The 16515-nt window shown below is 39.3% G+C and overlaps 1 protein-coding gene across 5 annotated transcripts in view; it reads left to right on the forward strand.

Annotated features, from left to right (window-relative positions):
- The window catches only part of ano1a (anoctamin 1, calcium activated chloride channel a), a 57841-nt gene extending 41733 nt beyond the window's left edge, over positions 1-16108 (forward strand). For all 5 annotated transcript variants that reach the window (XM_026180945.1, XM_026180987.1, XM_026180753.1 and 2 more), the window contains 12 exons: positions 566-637; positions 1457-1531; positions 6446-6647; positions 7896-8007; positions 8232-8289; positions 8561-8661; positions 9341-9483; positions 9915-10067; positions 11045-11097; positions 12554-12738; positions 12919-13024; positions 14449-16108. In XM_026180945.1, coding sequence (XP_026036730.1) covers positions 566-637; positions 1457-1531; positions 6446-6647; positions 7896-8007; positions 8232-8289; positions 8561-8661; positions 9341-9483; positions 9915-10067; positions 11045-11097; positions 12554-12738; positions 12919-13024; positions 14449-14685 — 1497 coding nt within the window. In that variant the 3' untranslated portion in view covers positions 14686-16108. The remainder of the gene's footprint in view (positions 1-565; positions 638-1456; positions 1532-6445; positions 6648-7895; positions 8008-8231; positions 8290-8560; positions 8662-9340; positions 9484-9914; positions 10068-11044; positions 11098-12553; positions 12739-12918; positions 13025-14448) is intronic.
- The last annotated feature ends 407 nt before the right edge of the window (positions 16109-16515 follow it).

A 16515-nucleotide genomic window follows, 5' to 3' on the forward strand; every position in this document is an offset into this window, starting at 1 on the left:
GAAAGAATAAAAATTGGGAACCAATCTAATGTTTAAGAATACAGAGAAGAAAAATAACGGTATTAATCCTAAAGGAAAAATTATATGCATCATTAATCATCATCATGTGTCATTGTTTTAAACTTTATGTAATACTTGTTTGTTCGTATCTTTGGGGATTTTTGTTTTTTTTGGGGGGGGTCCCAGAAATATAAGAAATCCCCAAAATACTGCCTTTATTAAAAAGGCAGTAAATTTCTAAATGAGCTAGAAATATGATGGATTGATGCTTTCCACCTTAAAATTCTGTAAATGCCAAAATAGGATAAACTACTGGTGTAGCTGGTGTATTTCTTTCATGGTGAGTTGATACATATCTTCCTTTTCTTGTGCAGAGTTGTACAGAAACCTAAACACCAAGTGCTTATTTTGCAAAACTTTTTGCCACAAGGCTGTTTAACTTATTCCTGTCTCCATTCTGAATTCCAAATGGGATCTTCTCTTGCAAGTTTAACGTCTTGCACATTTAGTACTAATCAACAAAAAGCACCATCAATAAAAGTAACAAGCAAACGTTCTCTTCCAGGACCACAATCGAGCTGAGTACGAGTTCCGGGTCATGCAAAAGAAAGTGAAACTGGAACATTCGGACTTGATGGTAAAATTAAGTCAATTTTTTTCTGACAAAATCTTTTCATGTTTCCAGTGCTTTATGAAAATATGGATATTGGATACATCACAATTTTATTTACATAGACAGTTGCTGATTTAAAATAGTGTTGGTTCAGTGGTTGCTGTCACGTCACCTTTTCCCAAAGTTCAAATTGATGCATGTTAGGTTAACTGGTTATTCTAAATTGCCATTGGATGTAGATATAAGCACATATGATAAAGCACTGTGTGCGAAATGGTTAATGTGGGTTTAATGTAAATCACTATGTAATATGTTGTGTTCTGCTATGTAATGACCTGCAAGCCACAGAGGTCACTACATAGTGATAACTTGCTTGGTTTAACTGGTTTTCTGAGTACAGCCTGATTTAATCTAATTGGTTGTTAATGATGTTGCTTTTGAATAAAGATAAGGCTCAAAGTGTAAGATATCCTGAGCCCCCCCAAAAATCCTTGCGTTATATCAAGGACACACCTTTTTCATCCTATAAACATGGAGTCATCTCAGCATCTTGACCCAATTTTAAGTCACTCAAATGTGACACTACAGCTGAGGGCAGAATTAACTCTGCTCCACTGGAGCCACTGATTTGTGTCTATGCTTGTTATATGTGCTTTGTGCAACTCCATGACCAGTGTATAAAGGGCTGCTACTGAAAGACAGAAATAAGGCAGTGGAAGGGGAATTGCACATCTGCATCAGGTCTTAATGCCCTCCATTGTGTGTGTGTGTGTGTGTGTGTGTGTGTGTGTGTGTGTGTGTGTGTGTGTGTGTGTGTGTGTGTGTGTGTGTGTGTGTGTGTAGGATGAAAAGGTGAAGCTGACATGTACAGATAGGCTGCCTGCTTACCTGACTACTGTGGTCATGATGGGTTTTATGGTGAGTACCAGTAGTCTCCCACTGTGTTCACCAACATGTGTTTCTGAAGCATGAGTGATGATGTCATTGTCCCATATTATTTCTGTTTCTGGCAATACTACGTTGAAAGGTTTTTGTAAATGAGAAAGGCGAGAATATAATGTTACTGCATAAGTTTTAGGATTTGGACGACAATAATGTGCTTAATCACAAAATGAATTCAGGCTCTTATTAATTGAAGTATTGACAATGTATTTATATTTGCCTACAAATACTTGAAGATAGGCACACTTCAATACATGGGTGATATTAAACCTGCTTCTTTGGTCCCCATGATAGGACAGAGAAAACCCGACTCAGTGGTCAAAACATTTATAATTGTTTATTCAATCATCAGAAGAGAGAGCCCTGCACAGCCCAAAGCCAGCTGCAGAATCTCTGACATTAGCAGCCAAACATGTGTCTCATATAGGTGTTATTTTGGTCCTTGTATGTACTAGTTCCGCTTTTCTGTCTGGTTTCATGTATTCCTATACCTCTGCAGCTCTACCCTAGACTACCTGTTTTTCAGTCTGGCTAAGCACTTGGTTTATCAAAAGTGGCCTTGCTTTACAAACCTTCATTATTAAAGTACATAAAAACAATATAATCAGAAAATAAGCACTAAGAATATATTAATTACATGACAGTGACAAGTCAGTTTTTACAGAAAACAACTGTGAAAACTGTAATTTAGCAGAAAAACAAGTATTTCCTCATCTCACATCATAAATATGCAGTAGTTTCTGGGCAGGAACTATATTATGGAGGCGATTCATTGTTCATGCCTTTACATCTTTAATAGTCAGTGTTTATATGCTTGATGGATGTTTTATTAACTCCTCATTTTATCAACGTAAATGTGATAAATGCTGTTCTACCCTACCAACTTACAAGAAAAATGAATACCATAAAAATGTCCTGGCTGATGTGACCTTATAACAATAAAGCCAAGTCTAACTTTTTTTAAATACATTTCACTGTTCAAACATAACTTTCAAAAGTGTTTCCTGTCCTTTAAAATACCTGGACCTTAGGCAAGGTTCAAAACATGACCTGAAACGCGTACTTTCAGTTTGAAAGTTTTATTTGTCACATACACAATCATACACAGTATGACATACAGGGAAATGCTTATTGTTTTGCAATCAGATTGACAGTGAACAAAAACAGTTATTGGTCATTATTTTGTTATTAAGTGCATGGAACGTGTCGAGAGCCCAGTCTTACATGTTTCCCACCCTCACTGACTGGTGAGGATCCACTGACAGTGGTCCTAGTTGGTGAAAAGAGCTGAGGGGATTATACTACTGAACTACGGAAACTTAAAATGTTATTATTGTAAAATGCATGAAGTTATACACTACTTACATGGTTAATGGCGTGATTTTTATATAGCACTTTATACAGCATGGCTATGGCGTTATTTTTGTGCCACTATTCTGAGCGCACGTAAAAAAAATTTGCAGGTGCAAGTGTTGCATTTTGAGGAGAAATTTATTTTGAGCGAAGAAAAGCTGAATTTGAGTGAACAAAATTCATTGCTGCATGCAAAAAATGTATATCCGTGTTTGCTATTATCCATATACACACGCACAATAGCAGCCCCTCTCGCTCAGTTTTTGTATTTGCGCTCGCAATGTGTCGCTCACGCTCTCAACATTTCTGCCCGTGCACGCTCAACTCTTTCTCTACACCGTTATATTTGTGCCACAAAACCAGCCAATCACAGACTTGGATGCAAAAAAATCTGATTGGCTGTTTTTGTCTCCAATCAGCTCAAAAGGACGAAATGCAGCATCCCAGAATCCATTTCGTCCAAAACTCAAACGAGGCAGTGGCGGAGGAACACAGAGTGGCGGAGTTTGAAATATTACTCTTTGTGGGTCACAAAATAAACTTTTAAGATATTTTCATGTTAGAATGTAGCTGTGTGAACTTCAAATATCTGCTCGATTTATCAAGACATCACATATTTGCATAAGTGCTCCAACGTTTTCGGAGATGCCTGTTACCCACCAGCTGACCGAATACCTGGACTGGCCATTGGGCATTTACCCGGCATTTGCCCGGTGGGCCAATGGTGATTTTTCATTTTTATGTTAGTTTGTTTGTTTTTGTAATGGTATAAACAATGAAAGGTGGTGGATTAGCCAGCTGGTAATAATCAACTCTGGGCTGGACCAATTACAATACATCCGTATTGAGGGGAAAAGACTTCAGCGAGAATAAAAAAGACACAAAGCTGGAGTTATTCTGTGTCTTAGCTGCCTCTTCTCTCCTCATTCTCCCTCCCTCTCCTGTTGCTACTTCAATCATGAAACTGATCAATGATCAGCTGATCGTCTCTCGTTTGTTTATCTCCCACTTTGCGCCAGAAACAGGAAACCAGCGGATGTTGCGCTAAACAACAGCAGCACGTTCAAAATTGATCAGCTGTTGTTAGAATTTATTTAAAATTAATTTCTAGTATCAGCTGATGTTTGCTGGAGCCACAGCTGTAAAGCTGGAAACATGAAGGTGATACAAATCATACATATATACCAACAAAACAGTACATCACTGTCACAACAGCGTTTGTTTTCGTTCAAAGGCTTTATGGTTTTTCCAATAATACCTGGTGGTGTAGTCGGTGATTTTTTTGTCAGTTCAGCCTTATATATTATGTTTAACCCGAGTTCCCACCCGGTCAGCTGGTGGGTAACAGGCATCTCCGAAAACGTTGGAGCACTTATGCAAATATGTGATGTCTTGATAAATCGAGCAGATATTTGAAGTTCACACAGCTACATTCTAACATGAAAATATCTTAAAAGTTTATTTTGTGTCCCAGAAAGAGTAATATTTCAAACTCCGCCACTCTGTGTTCCTCCGCCACTGCCTCGTTTGAGCTTTGGACGAAATGGATTCTGGGATGCTGCATTTCGTCCTTTCGAGCTGATTGGAGACAAAAACAGCCAATCAGATTTTTTTGCATCCAAGTCTGTGATTGGCTGGTTTTGTGGCACAAATATAACGGTGTACAGAAAGAGTTGAGCGCGCACGGGCAGAAATGTTGAGAGCGTGAGCGACACATTGCGAGCGCAAATACAAAAACTGAGCGAGAGGGGCTGCTATTGTGCGTGTGTATATGGATAATAGCAAACACGGATATACATTTTTTGCATGCAGCAATGAAGTTTGTTCACTCAAATTCAGCTTTTCTTCGCTCAAAATAAATTTCTCCTCAAAATACAACACTTGCACCTGCAAATAGTTTTTTACGTGCGCTCAGAATAGTGGCACAAAAATAACGCCATACATGGCATGCAGACTGGAGCAGCCAGGGATCTAACCACCAACCTTATGATTAGTAGATGACCTGCTCTGTCTAGTAGTGTGTTAGCATTCTCTTTTGCCAATCTCAAAGAAATTGTAGACATTTTACCTTTAGCACCACTTTCAGTCATTAATCCTTAAAGACAATATGAACTCCTCCTCATACCAGTGTCTTAAAAGTTGTTTTTTTTATACCACTTAACAAATGCAAGTACATTCCCATAACAAGGTCCTTAGAATTACAAGGTCATCAAACAACTTGGCTATGGAGCATACATTACCTTTGCAAAGCACTTTATAGGGTATTTATTATGTGATTATGTGGAATGAAATGAAGGCTGCGATTGAATATGCTGTTGTATGAAAATGTGGGTATTTAATAATAATAATTCATTGCATTTATATAGCGCTTTTCGAGACCCTCAAAGCGCTTAACAATGCCACTATTCATTCACTCTCACATTCACACACTGGTGGAGGCAGCTACAGTTGTAGCCACAGCTGCCCTGGGGCAGACTGACAGAAGCGAGGCTGCCATATCGCACCATTGGCCCCTCTGACCACCACCAGTAGGCGGCAGGTGAAGTGTCTCGCCCAAGGACACAACGACCTTCTGATTACAAGACAAACACCCAACTCTTGAGCCACGATCGCCCTAAATAAATGTGTCTTCTACAAAAAACTGGAATCAAAATACTGAACTTAAGCTGCTACTGAAATGTCATCAAGACCAATCTAAATGCTTCAATATGGTGGTTAGGTTAACTGGTGATTTTAATTTGCCCCTCAATATGTGTTAGATAAAGCATGCAGAATAATCCACTATGTGCTTAGAATAGAATAGAATAGAAAAGAATAGAATTCAACTTATTGCACATGTCACAAGTACAAGGCAACGAAAAACGGTTTGCATCCATCCAGAAAGTGCTTTAGACATAATATAGATATATTACAGAATGGGTCTATTATAGGTATGTTACAATGTACACGGTATTAAGGTATGTTATGAATATGCTATAACTATATGTACAGGCTATGAACAGGATATAAATATAAAGCTATACAGAAATATGAACTATGCAAGTTATAAACAGAATGATTGTCTATACAGCATTTACAGTAGTGCAGTTAAGAAATATGTGGATAATTTCCACAGAGGTATATAAAGTGCTGGTGGTTGTGAGTGGTGGTTCAGTCCATGTTGTTATTGTGTGTATGAGGGTACAGTTGTCCATTTGTTTGTTTTTGTCCATTTTGTGTGTGTTCAGTTATAGGTGGTTGTGTGTGTGTTCAGTCCATGAGTTTAATGTGGGTCAGATGTCAGGAGGCAGAGCTTGAGAGAGCTGTAAGACTAGAAAAGGGCTCTCAAAAAGGCCTGTCCATTAAGTTGTAAGGGTCCTTGGAAAGGGACTTGATCCCCTAGAACGCAGAGCGAAGATCATTCTCTGGGAAGTTGGGTTTGTTTTGGTCTCACGGTGCTCACTGTGTGCCGCAGGTTCAGTAGCTGAAAACCAAGCTTTTTCCGTGTGGACGCATTTAACCAACACACTTATTAATTCTGCCTCTCTTGTATTTTAGATAATTGTGACGTTTGTTATAGTCTTTGGAGTCATCCTGTACCGGATTAGCATTAGGGCAGCGCTGCACATGAGCAGCCACCCTGTAGTTCGGTATAATATCCGAGCCACAGTCAAAACCACTGCTGCCATCATCAACCTCATCATCATCATCATCTTGGATGAAATCTATGGAGCCATTGCCCGCTGGCTCACTAGACTGGGTGAGGCACATTTTGTTGGATTGATGTTCTTACCAAATATTATTTTCTTCCTACTGTTTGTAGTAGTATTTGTATGCCACACAAAAGGACTTTAGAACACAAAGTGTCATAATAGGCTGTGTGCAGGAAAGGACCCAATCGCAGCACTCTCAAAGACAGGACTTAACTCAAAACGCAGCATCTGTTGCTGGAAAAACTCCTCATGAATAAAACTGAAACAAAACAAAACTCTGCACATAGGAACTGAGCCACTAAACCGGAGTACAAGCCAAAACACACAGCACACAGAGGGTAGCAACATTAACGACGTGACAGAGAGCAAAGAGAAACACAGGGCTTATGTACACAGAGGGATAATCAGGGAATGGGAAACAGGAGACACAGCTGGGAGAAATTAGGCCTAACGAGACAGGGGGAAGTAAAACCGAATACACTGACATAAGACATGGACCTTCAAAGTAAAACAGGAAACAAGAAACAAATAACAAAGACGCAGACGTGACACTGAACTAAATCTAGAACAATAATAATCAAAACAGCACAACTAAAGAATCAGAACATAAATCCTAATACAGAAAAAACACCAAAATATAAGAAACAGGAAATGCTGGGTCAAAATGAGCAAGAGCCATGACACAAAGCCTTTCTTTTTATCAGTCCTTTTTAATTTGATTATCTGAAGTAAGTTGTGGTGGCAGGAGGGTGTTCCTGGTACCCTTTTCTCCATTCATCCTGGGCAGAAACACCAATCCCCTTCCAGACCACATGAGAGATAATAAAGAGAATTATGGGTCTTCTCTTAGTTTGGTGTGCATGGTAAGCTTGACGTGCCCAAATCTAGCCATTATGGACATGCAACAATTACTCTGAGCTGCCTTAAAAGTTCTCTAAGCCCGAGCGCCACCTTAATGATATCTTTCTTTCAGACATTACCTTGAGCTTGTGGCCAAATGTGAGCGCTAGAATATCTTCAGCTCAACAGTCTAGAACAACAGCTGCATTAGTGCAGATGTCATTCCACCTTCTCATTGTTTGTTTAGACATCTTTAAATTTGCTTGGGGCTGCAACAGCCCCCACAAATGTGGAAACCATAGAAAGCCGAGGATGTCTCATCGACAGTACAGCATTAGTCCTATAGATTGCATAAATGGTGCTTGACGTAGCAATCTCAGACTAATGTCCCCGACATAGGACGAGAATGGCATCTTAGGAGAGTCTAACACTACATCGACTGTGCGCTTTTTCAGAGGTTCCAAAGACGGACAAGAGCTTTGAGGAACGCCTCATCTTCAAGACTTTTATCTTGAAGTTCGTCAATGCCTTCACACCCATTGTCTACTTGGCCTTTTTCAGGGGCAGGTAAAACAACAGTTTCTCACATAATTTAGTTTCAGATCATTTTAGTCAAACTAAACTGGACTGTAGGGAAATCAAGCACTATAATGTGTTACTGACAATGCACACACAGCTTTATCCAACTCACTGTTGTCTGCAGATGTTTTGCTGGAAGAAGGAAACATGATGATTCTGTAAAGTCAATGCTTTCTTTGTCAGACTTTGTGACTGTGGTTTTGTTTTTATAGGCTTGTTGGGAGGCCTGGAAACTACTTGTATGTTGTTGGGTCTTACAGGATGGAAGAGGTAATCCACTTTAAATATGCTCAAGAGAAGAGAGGGAGGGAATGGAGCCAGTTGTCTCTAGATAACAATTAACAGCTAGATTAGATGGTGCTTTATGACTAAGAGCACACAGTCACCTTTATTTTTAGTTTAACATTCTCATATAAAGATTAAGGGGAAAAAATCCTAGTAACTAATAGTAAGTTAAATTTTACATTTCTTTTCTCAAATGGTCTGTTTCGAATGTTTCACTATTGTCTGTTTCTACACTTGTTCACTGTCTCTCCTACAGTGTGCCCATGCAGGTTGCCTCATGGAGCTGTGCATTCAGTTGTGCATCACTATGCTAGGCAAACAGCTCATCCAGAACAACTTGTTTGAGATTGGCTTACCGTGAGTGCAAAACAGAGACTGCAGCAAGCTCAAAAACACACTTGAACACAGATTGAATGAGGGATCGGCATCAAATCAAATCAGTTTTATTGACACGTTACATGTGCTGATACACTGGTACAGCACACATGAGGGAAATTCTTGTGTGCAAGCTTCACAAGCAACAGTGGTGTGCACAGATCCCACTGTGTGGGTTCAGTAAGTCACAGATCACATAATGCACACCCACTCAGTTATGTGTATGTCTGAGAATACTGCTCGTCTAGTTTTCATCTACATTTCCCTGGAAACCAGACAGCACCTTGCTGAACTGTAAGCCTGTAGTCTGCTCAGCCTCTCTGTGCACATACACTGTGACCGAGGTTTATGCCACATGTTTGGCTCTTCCAGCAGTGTTAGACATCCAAATTATCATCCCTAACAATTAAGAACTCAAGACTTTGAAGAATTTACCACTTATCGTAGTCGTAGTATTCAGAATAGAGTTCCTGTATTTGTCCAAATGTGGTTAATAATCTCCCAAATTTTAGGATACATAATCCATTAAGTTAAGGAGAAATCTACAACAACAACAAAAATCAAAGATGCGCATGCATTTGCACAATAACACTTTAGAAACTGAGTGATGCTTTTACAAATCTCATTGTGTAATTTCTTAATGGATTGTTGGGATTTGCAGGAAGCTGAAAAAAATGCTCCGCAGGAGGAAGTCAGAAATGGTTTCCATTCAAGAGCCAGTGCCGCATAAAACTCTGAAACGCTATGAGAAGGACCAGCTCCTGGGTCCATTTGTTGGCCTCAATCCAGAGTACATGGAAATGAGTAAATAAGTTTCATCACTTTTGTTAATCATGTTGTTAGCAAATAAATAAATTACCTGGTTTGCACTAAATGCATTTAAAGAGTAGTGGTGGACAAAGACGAGCAGAGCAAATAAAGTTTGTTTCTGACATACCTGATTAAGATCAAACTACAGTTACAAGAAACTCAGTAATAATTGTAACATTAGGAGGCAGCCAGAATCTCGTGACTTTAAACATGGCATGCTTAAACAGAAATAGGTTTTCACAACTGTCCACCGCTATCAAAATTGGCTTTCTTTTCATTTTTAAAGAAATTCTGAAGGAATTTTTTTTTCATGCTTATTTATAGATGTTAAAAATAGTTTTCTGTATTAATTTTCTTTCACCCAATCGAGGATGAGTCATTGCTAAATACTGTTCTATTTGTCTGTTTTTTCCCTTTTCCTTTAGTAATCCAGTTTGGGATGGTGACTCTGTTCGTGGCCTCCTTCCCTCTGGCGCCGCTCTTTGCTCTTCTGAATAACATAATTGAAATTCGTCTGGATGCTAAGAAGTTTGTTACCGAGCTTCGCAGGCCTATTGCAGCTAAAGCCAAAGACATTGGTTCGTTTCTTTTATCTCTATGTGAGATTAAACCCTCTTAAAATTGCAGTAACATCTGCTGTTAAGAAATGTGTTTTACTAATGTTACAAAAATATAAACCCAGTACAAAAAATCCACACAGACTGAAAACAGCACACAAAAGTAGCACATTGCAATTGCTAATAGTGCTCGTTTGTGTATTTTTCTTTTGCAGCCTTTAGTCAGTTTAATCAATGAACTAAATTAGCACTCTGTTATTCAGACTTCAAGAAAATATGCCCTAAGATGTCTTCAACAGCATTTCTTTCATTTGGGTGAAAAAAGAGGTGAATTTGCAGTACAGTGTCCCGACAAACTGAAACTAAATACATGTATCCTCACCCATCTGTCTTTGGAGGTGGCCCCCATCCCATGAACTTGTTTCTGTCAGTGGTTTCTTCCTGTTAAAGGGAGTTTCCCTTCCCATTGTTGTGCACTCAAACGGGATCATCTCATTGTTGAGGTTTCTTCTCTGTTATTGTAAGGTCTATAGCTTACAATATGAAAAGCCTGAAGGTGACTGTCCTCGTGGTTTGAGGCTATATGAATAAAATACATTTCAATTGATTTCAAATTAAATTTATGACTCTCACACTAGGCAGAACACATAAAAATAAGGACTGCTACATATGCCATTCTAGTAGGCTGCTGTAAGGAAAAAGACTCTGCTTACAGCTGAATTACACTACAGCAAACCTATTATGAAGCTAACATTGTGTAGAGTTATATGTTGCAAGACTGAAATCTCTGAAAGCTGGTTTTCTTCACGTAGAGAAGTTAAGTGACTCGATTAAGTAGCTTAATCTCAGAACCCGTCTGCAGTGGCATTTCCAATATGCAGAGAACACTCAGCACCAGTGAGTTGCAGTTGTACTAAATCACCCTGTGCAAACTCTAGTCGTGTGCATGTCGGAGCTGCTGTTTTCTCATGAATAACGGCTCTTCTGTCTTTCTGCAGGGATCTGGTACAACCTCTTGAGGGGCCTCAGCAAGGTAGCGGTCATTGTCAACGTAAGTCTTATCAGCAATCTGTATGGTTATACAATGCCAATATAAAAACAATGCCAAGGCTGTCCTGGAAAACGATTTTCACTCAGTTAGGACTACACTAGTACATTGTCTTGGTCCTCTTAGTACCATTGATGTTAAGTTAGACTCTTTTTCTCCAATTGATCTTTCTGAGTTAACTTCAATAATTACTTCCTCCAAACCATCAACGTGTCTTTTAGACCCCATTCCTACAAAACTGCTCAAAGAAGTCCTGCCATTAATTAATGCTTCGATCTTAAATATGATCAACCTATCTCTAATAATCGGCTATGTACCACAGGCCTTCAAGCTGGCTGTAGTTAAACCTTTACTCAAAAAGCATCTCTAGACCCAGCAGTCTTAGCTAATTATAGGCCAATCTCCAACCTTCCTTTCATATCAAACATCCTTGAAAGAGTAGTTGTCAAACAGCTAACAGATCATCTGCAGAGGCTTATTTGAAGAGTTTCAGTCAGGTTTCAGAGCTCATCACAGCACAGAAACAGCTTTAGTGAAGGTTACAAATGATCTTCTTATGGCCTCTGACAGTGGACTCATCTCTGTGCTTGTCCTGCTAGACCTCAGTGCAGCGTTCGATACTGTCGACCATAATATCCTATTAGAGCGTTAGAACATGCTGTAGGTATTACAGGTACTGCGCTGCAGTGGTTTGTATCATATCTATCTAATAGACTCCAGTTTGTGCATGTAAATGGAGAGTCCTCTTCACACACTGAGGTTAATTATGGAGTTCCACAGGGTTCAGTGCTAGGACCAATTCTGTTTACATTATACATGCTTCCCTTAGGCAGCATCATTAGAAGACATAGCATACATTTACACTGCTATGCAGATGACAACTTCATATACCCATAAAGATATGAAGACCTGGATGACCTCTAATTTTCTGCTTCTAAATTCAGATCCAACTGAGGTTATTGTACTCGGCCCTAAAAATCTTAGAAATATGGTGTCTAACCAGATTCTTAGTCTGGACAGCATTACCTTGGCCAGACAGACACTATCTCTACTTTCAAGATTAGGCTTCAAACTTTCCTTTTTGCTAAAGCATATAGTTAGGGCTGGACCAGGTGACCCTGAATCCTCCCTTAGTTATGCTGCAGTGGGTCTAGGCTGCTGAGAGATTCCCATGATGCACTGGGTGTTTCTTCTACAGTCACCTTTCTCACTCACTCTGTGTTTATACACATTATTATTCATCTCTGGCTCTCTTCCACAGCATGTCTTTGTCTTGTCTTCCTCCCCTCACCCCGACCGGTCATGGCTCCTCCTGCCTGAGCTTGTTTTTTTTTGTTAAAAGAAAGTTCTTACGTCCCACTGTCACCAAAATGTTTTCTTATGAGGGTTCATATGATTGTTGCTGTTGTTTTGAGTTGGTGCTATATAAAGAAATTGAATTGAACTTTTTGTCTTCCAGGCCTTTGTCATCGCTTTCACCTCTGACTTCATCCCTCGGCTTGTCTACCAATACATGTACAGTCCTGACGGCACCTTGCATGGCTTTGTCAACCACACTCTGTCATACTTCAATGTCACTGACTTCGATCCAGGCACAGAACCTCTGCAGCCAATGCACCTGGGCTACAAGGTATCAGTATGCAGGTAAGCTTTTGCTTTCCTAGGGTCTGGAAACTGAGGCTGCTGAAGTCATCAGACGATATTCATATAATGAAGACTCAATATATCCAAACATATTCAAATTTCTCATTTATCTATTATAAAAGCACAACAACAGTTTGAATAAACTTTATGTAAAAAAGCTTTTGTGTTTTTTACTGCTAGATACAAGGACTACAGAGATCCTCCCTGGTCCAGTACGAAATATGAACTTTCCAAGGAATTCTGGGCCATTCTAGCAGCTCGTCTCGCCTTCGTTATTGTTTTTCAGGTTCGGAACAATGCACAGATAAGATCGCACAAAGCAAACAAACCATTTATGATTTCGTTTATTTCATGAAATAAGTCGTTGATAGAAATCGTCTGAACATAGCCTGTGACATCTCATTTGAAGGTACTCATTTTCCTAACCTGCTGTTTCACAGCCTTAAGTGCAGAGTACTCGTCAGTCATAAAACATTAGTATAAAAACAGGAAGTTGAGTTCTACAGTTGACTTATTGAGGTAGCTGTAATTCAGGAGTTAGAGCATATTATCTGCTAATCAGAAGGTCAATCCCTGGCTGCTCCAGTCTGCATGCCAAGACATGGCATCAGACAAGTTCCTCTCCAACGTGTCCATCAGTCTGAAATGTGTGAATGTTAGATAGAAAGCCATTAAGCATAGAAAAGGGTGTATGCAAACCTATATGAGTAAGTGTGAATGGGGGAATGAGACATGTTGTATAAAGCACGTTGAGTCCTCAGTAGTGTAGAAAAGCACTATATCAGGTCTTATTAGGTGATGAACCTGCTTCCAGGTCCGAACCACTCTGCATTTATTACGGCGTTTTTAACCTGTTTTCATGGATGCCTGCATGTTAAACTTCATAGTTACACCTGGTGGAGCAGCGACACTGATCATTTTATTAAAGATGAAAGAATTTACAGTTTTTAACTCAGTGATGCTGCAGTAGTCGTTTGACTTTGGGACCTGAAGCGAATATTTGGACCCGGAAACGTCTGATGACGTCAGACTTAAAGGACTGGATAAGAACCAGTCCATTTATTCCTTTAACCTCCTAAAACCCGAACTCTTCCACGGCAGCATTTTTAATTTCTCTTTGATATTTGGGCTGATTGGGGCCCGATGAATGTAAAAAGAATTACCTGATTTTTGTTTGTTTTTTACCTGATTTTTGTTTCTAAGAAAAATGAGAGCCACGTATGAGGATATTCATTTAAATTTTGATAGAACTGTAGCAGCATAATGTCCTCGTAGGTGGATATCAGGCCCCTGTAGAGCAAAATTGAGTATTTTGGTCTAAATAACCCAAAATGTGATGTCCACATATGTGGACGCAGGTCCTAGGAGGTTAAAACTAATGTTGAGTCTACACAGAGCCATATGAATTATTATGTTCCTGCCATTTTCAGCGATCTTCTCTGAACTTGTTGAACTTATGCTTCTGTAGATTTGAGATTTCTGTAGAGCTCCACTCATATGCTGTCTTCCTCCTCTATCTAAAAGGAGGTAAATGATATAACTATTAGTTGATTTAGCACTCTTTGCTACTTCTGTTGCAGCTGACTTGGATTAATGGTTTATTTATTGCACATTTTATTCTTAATGTAAGAGAAGAAGAAGAAAGGTTCAATCACTAATGAGAATTGTTTTCTAATGATCTGTGTTCTCTGTTGACTCTGCCCTTTGCAGAATGTGGTGATGCTTATGAGTGACTTTGTGGACTGGCTTATCCCAGACATTCCTAAGGACATCAGCCTCCAGATCCACAAGGAGAAGATCCTAATGGTGGAGCTCTTTATGAAAGAGGAGCAGGGGAAAAGGTTTGCAGCAAGAGACAACCAAGACAACTGCACAGTTCCTCTGTCAGCTAATCAGAGGCCACCACAGCCACGCTCACGCCCTGTTTCACAGGCAAACTGCTCCTAACCTGTTGGTTGGTGGGAAAAGAATCACAAATGGCAATAAGCAAAACAAATTCTTACTGAGCTGTTAGAGCGGTCTGGTTGAGGTACAAGCTAACTGTGTAAAGTCCACATTAGCAGTCAGTTTTGTAATATCAGCAAAGGTTTTGCTGCACTTGCATGTGACATTTTCCATCTTAGACCACTAACCATAAATCCTCAACTTATTTTACCAACTTCTTCTTTATTGGATGTAAACAAGGAAAGAAAAAGCCATTCAGCCTTCAGCCTCTCTCTTTAACCCATTCTCTACTCAGCAAATGGAACCTGTCGGCTTTACAGAGCCCAGAAGAAGTGATTCAAACTCTAAAACAATTTACAGCATTTCAGGTGCCATTTTATTTATTTGAAGATTTTGCCAAAGAAAAACATTTTCCACTACAGCCGCTCACACTTTGCAATTCAAGCTATTATTTTGCATAGCTAGCTATCAACTATGAGTAAGTAAATGTCCGGTGCATTTTCTTAATTACTAGTGTAGAGTTTGTGTGCTAATAAGGGAAAGGAAATATAGTAGTAAGTGTTTGCGGTGTGCGTGTTATTGTGTTTTTAAAATGTGGAGTGTCAACGAGACAAGAACTTTGCATTTTTTTAAGTTGTTGATGTCTCTGAAAAGTAGGACCAGTGTATCACATAAAGTCACCACAGGAACAGGTTTGAACCCGGTCAAAGCGTTACGAAGTTGTCTGCCTTAAATCACTCAACTCCTCAACAGATTTCCAGCATGAGATGATCATCTTTCTGTCGACAATGATCATTCACCATTTTTCATATATTTGTATTTAAAAACATTACCTTGCAACAATTTTTAAAGCTGCAATTCCAGCTTTTTAAGCACAAAGCATGAATAACGTTGTCTTTTATATTTATTCAATGAATTAGTTTCATGAATCCGTAGGTGACCAGGGATCTACTAACTTTAGCTACTTTCTAAAAATGTTTTATTGTTGTCCCAATTTGAATTCATAGTTTTGTAAACAAGAAATTATAACTATTCTTATCACTAACGGTGTAACTTCTTTCTGAGCTGTGACAAAAACTGCACATTTTAATTTACCAAATAATTTTCCCATAGTAATCTCTGGCTTAGTTGGTTAGTAGTCATAGTCATTAATAGAGCACATGTACGGGGTAGTAGTGCCTTTGTTAGCTTAATTTCTTTCCATCACAGCCTTTTATAACTTTGTAAAACCTGATGTCGTACATGAACACCCTCTTTGGATTGCCCTGATGAGATCATATTCTCCTGTTTTCAACACTAATGAAACAACAAATGTAACATCCTAGTATTTAAACTAATGTGTGTCAGTGCACATTCATGGCTGTCTTTGATAACTTGTCTGTTTATTATTTATATTTACTGCAAAATAAAGGGTGAATGTCCTCAAGTTGTTTTATGTGTTGAGTAATTTCACATCTTTTGCACAGTTGGAGTCAGGGTAGATTTGGAGTTTGTATTATTTGCTCAAGTTGTGACTGCACGAGTCAGCAGAGACAGTTTGTGTTAGATAATAGTTTTATTTGTTTTTAGTGAGGTTTTTAGGGCAGGGATAGCTCAGTAGGTAGAGTGGTTGCCCCATGATCGGAAGGTCGGGGGTTCGATTCCCCTTAACAGCTACCCTGAGGTACCCCTGAGCTAGGTACCGTCCCTACACACTGCTCCCCGGGAGCCCAATGGCTGCCCACTGCTTCACTGAGTGAATGGGTTAAATGCAGAGAGCAATTTCCCCACGGGGCTCAATAAAGTACAATAATGTGTATCACTAATAAAGGTATGTTTAATAGCTTTATGATA

Source organism: Astatotilapia calliptera, chromosome 1, assembly GCF_900246225.1.
Source record: "Astatotilapia calliptera chromosome 1, fAstCal1.2, whole genome shotgun sequence".
Classification (NCBI taxonomy): Eukaryota; Metazoa; Chordata; class Actinopteri; order Cichliformes; family Cichlidae; genus Astatotilapia; species Astatotilapia calliptera.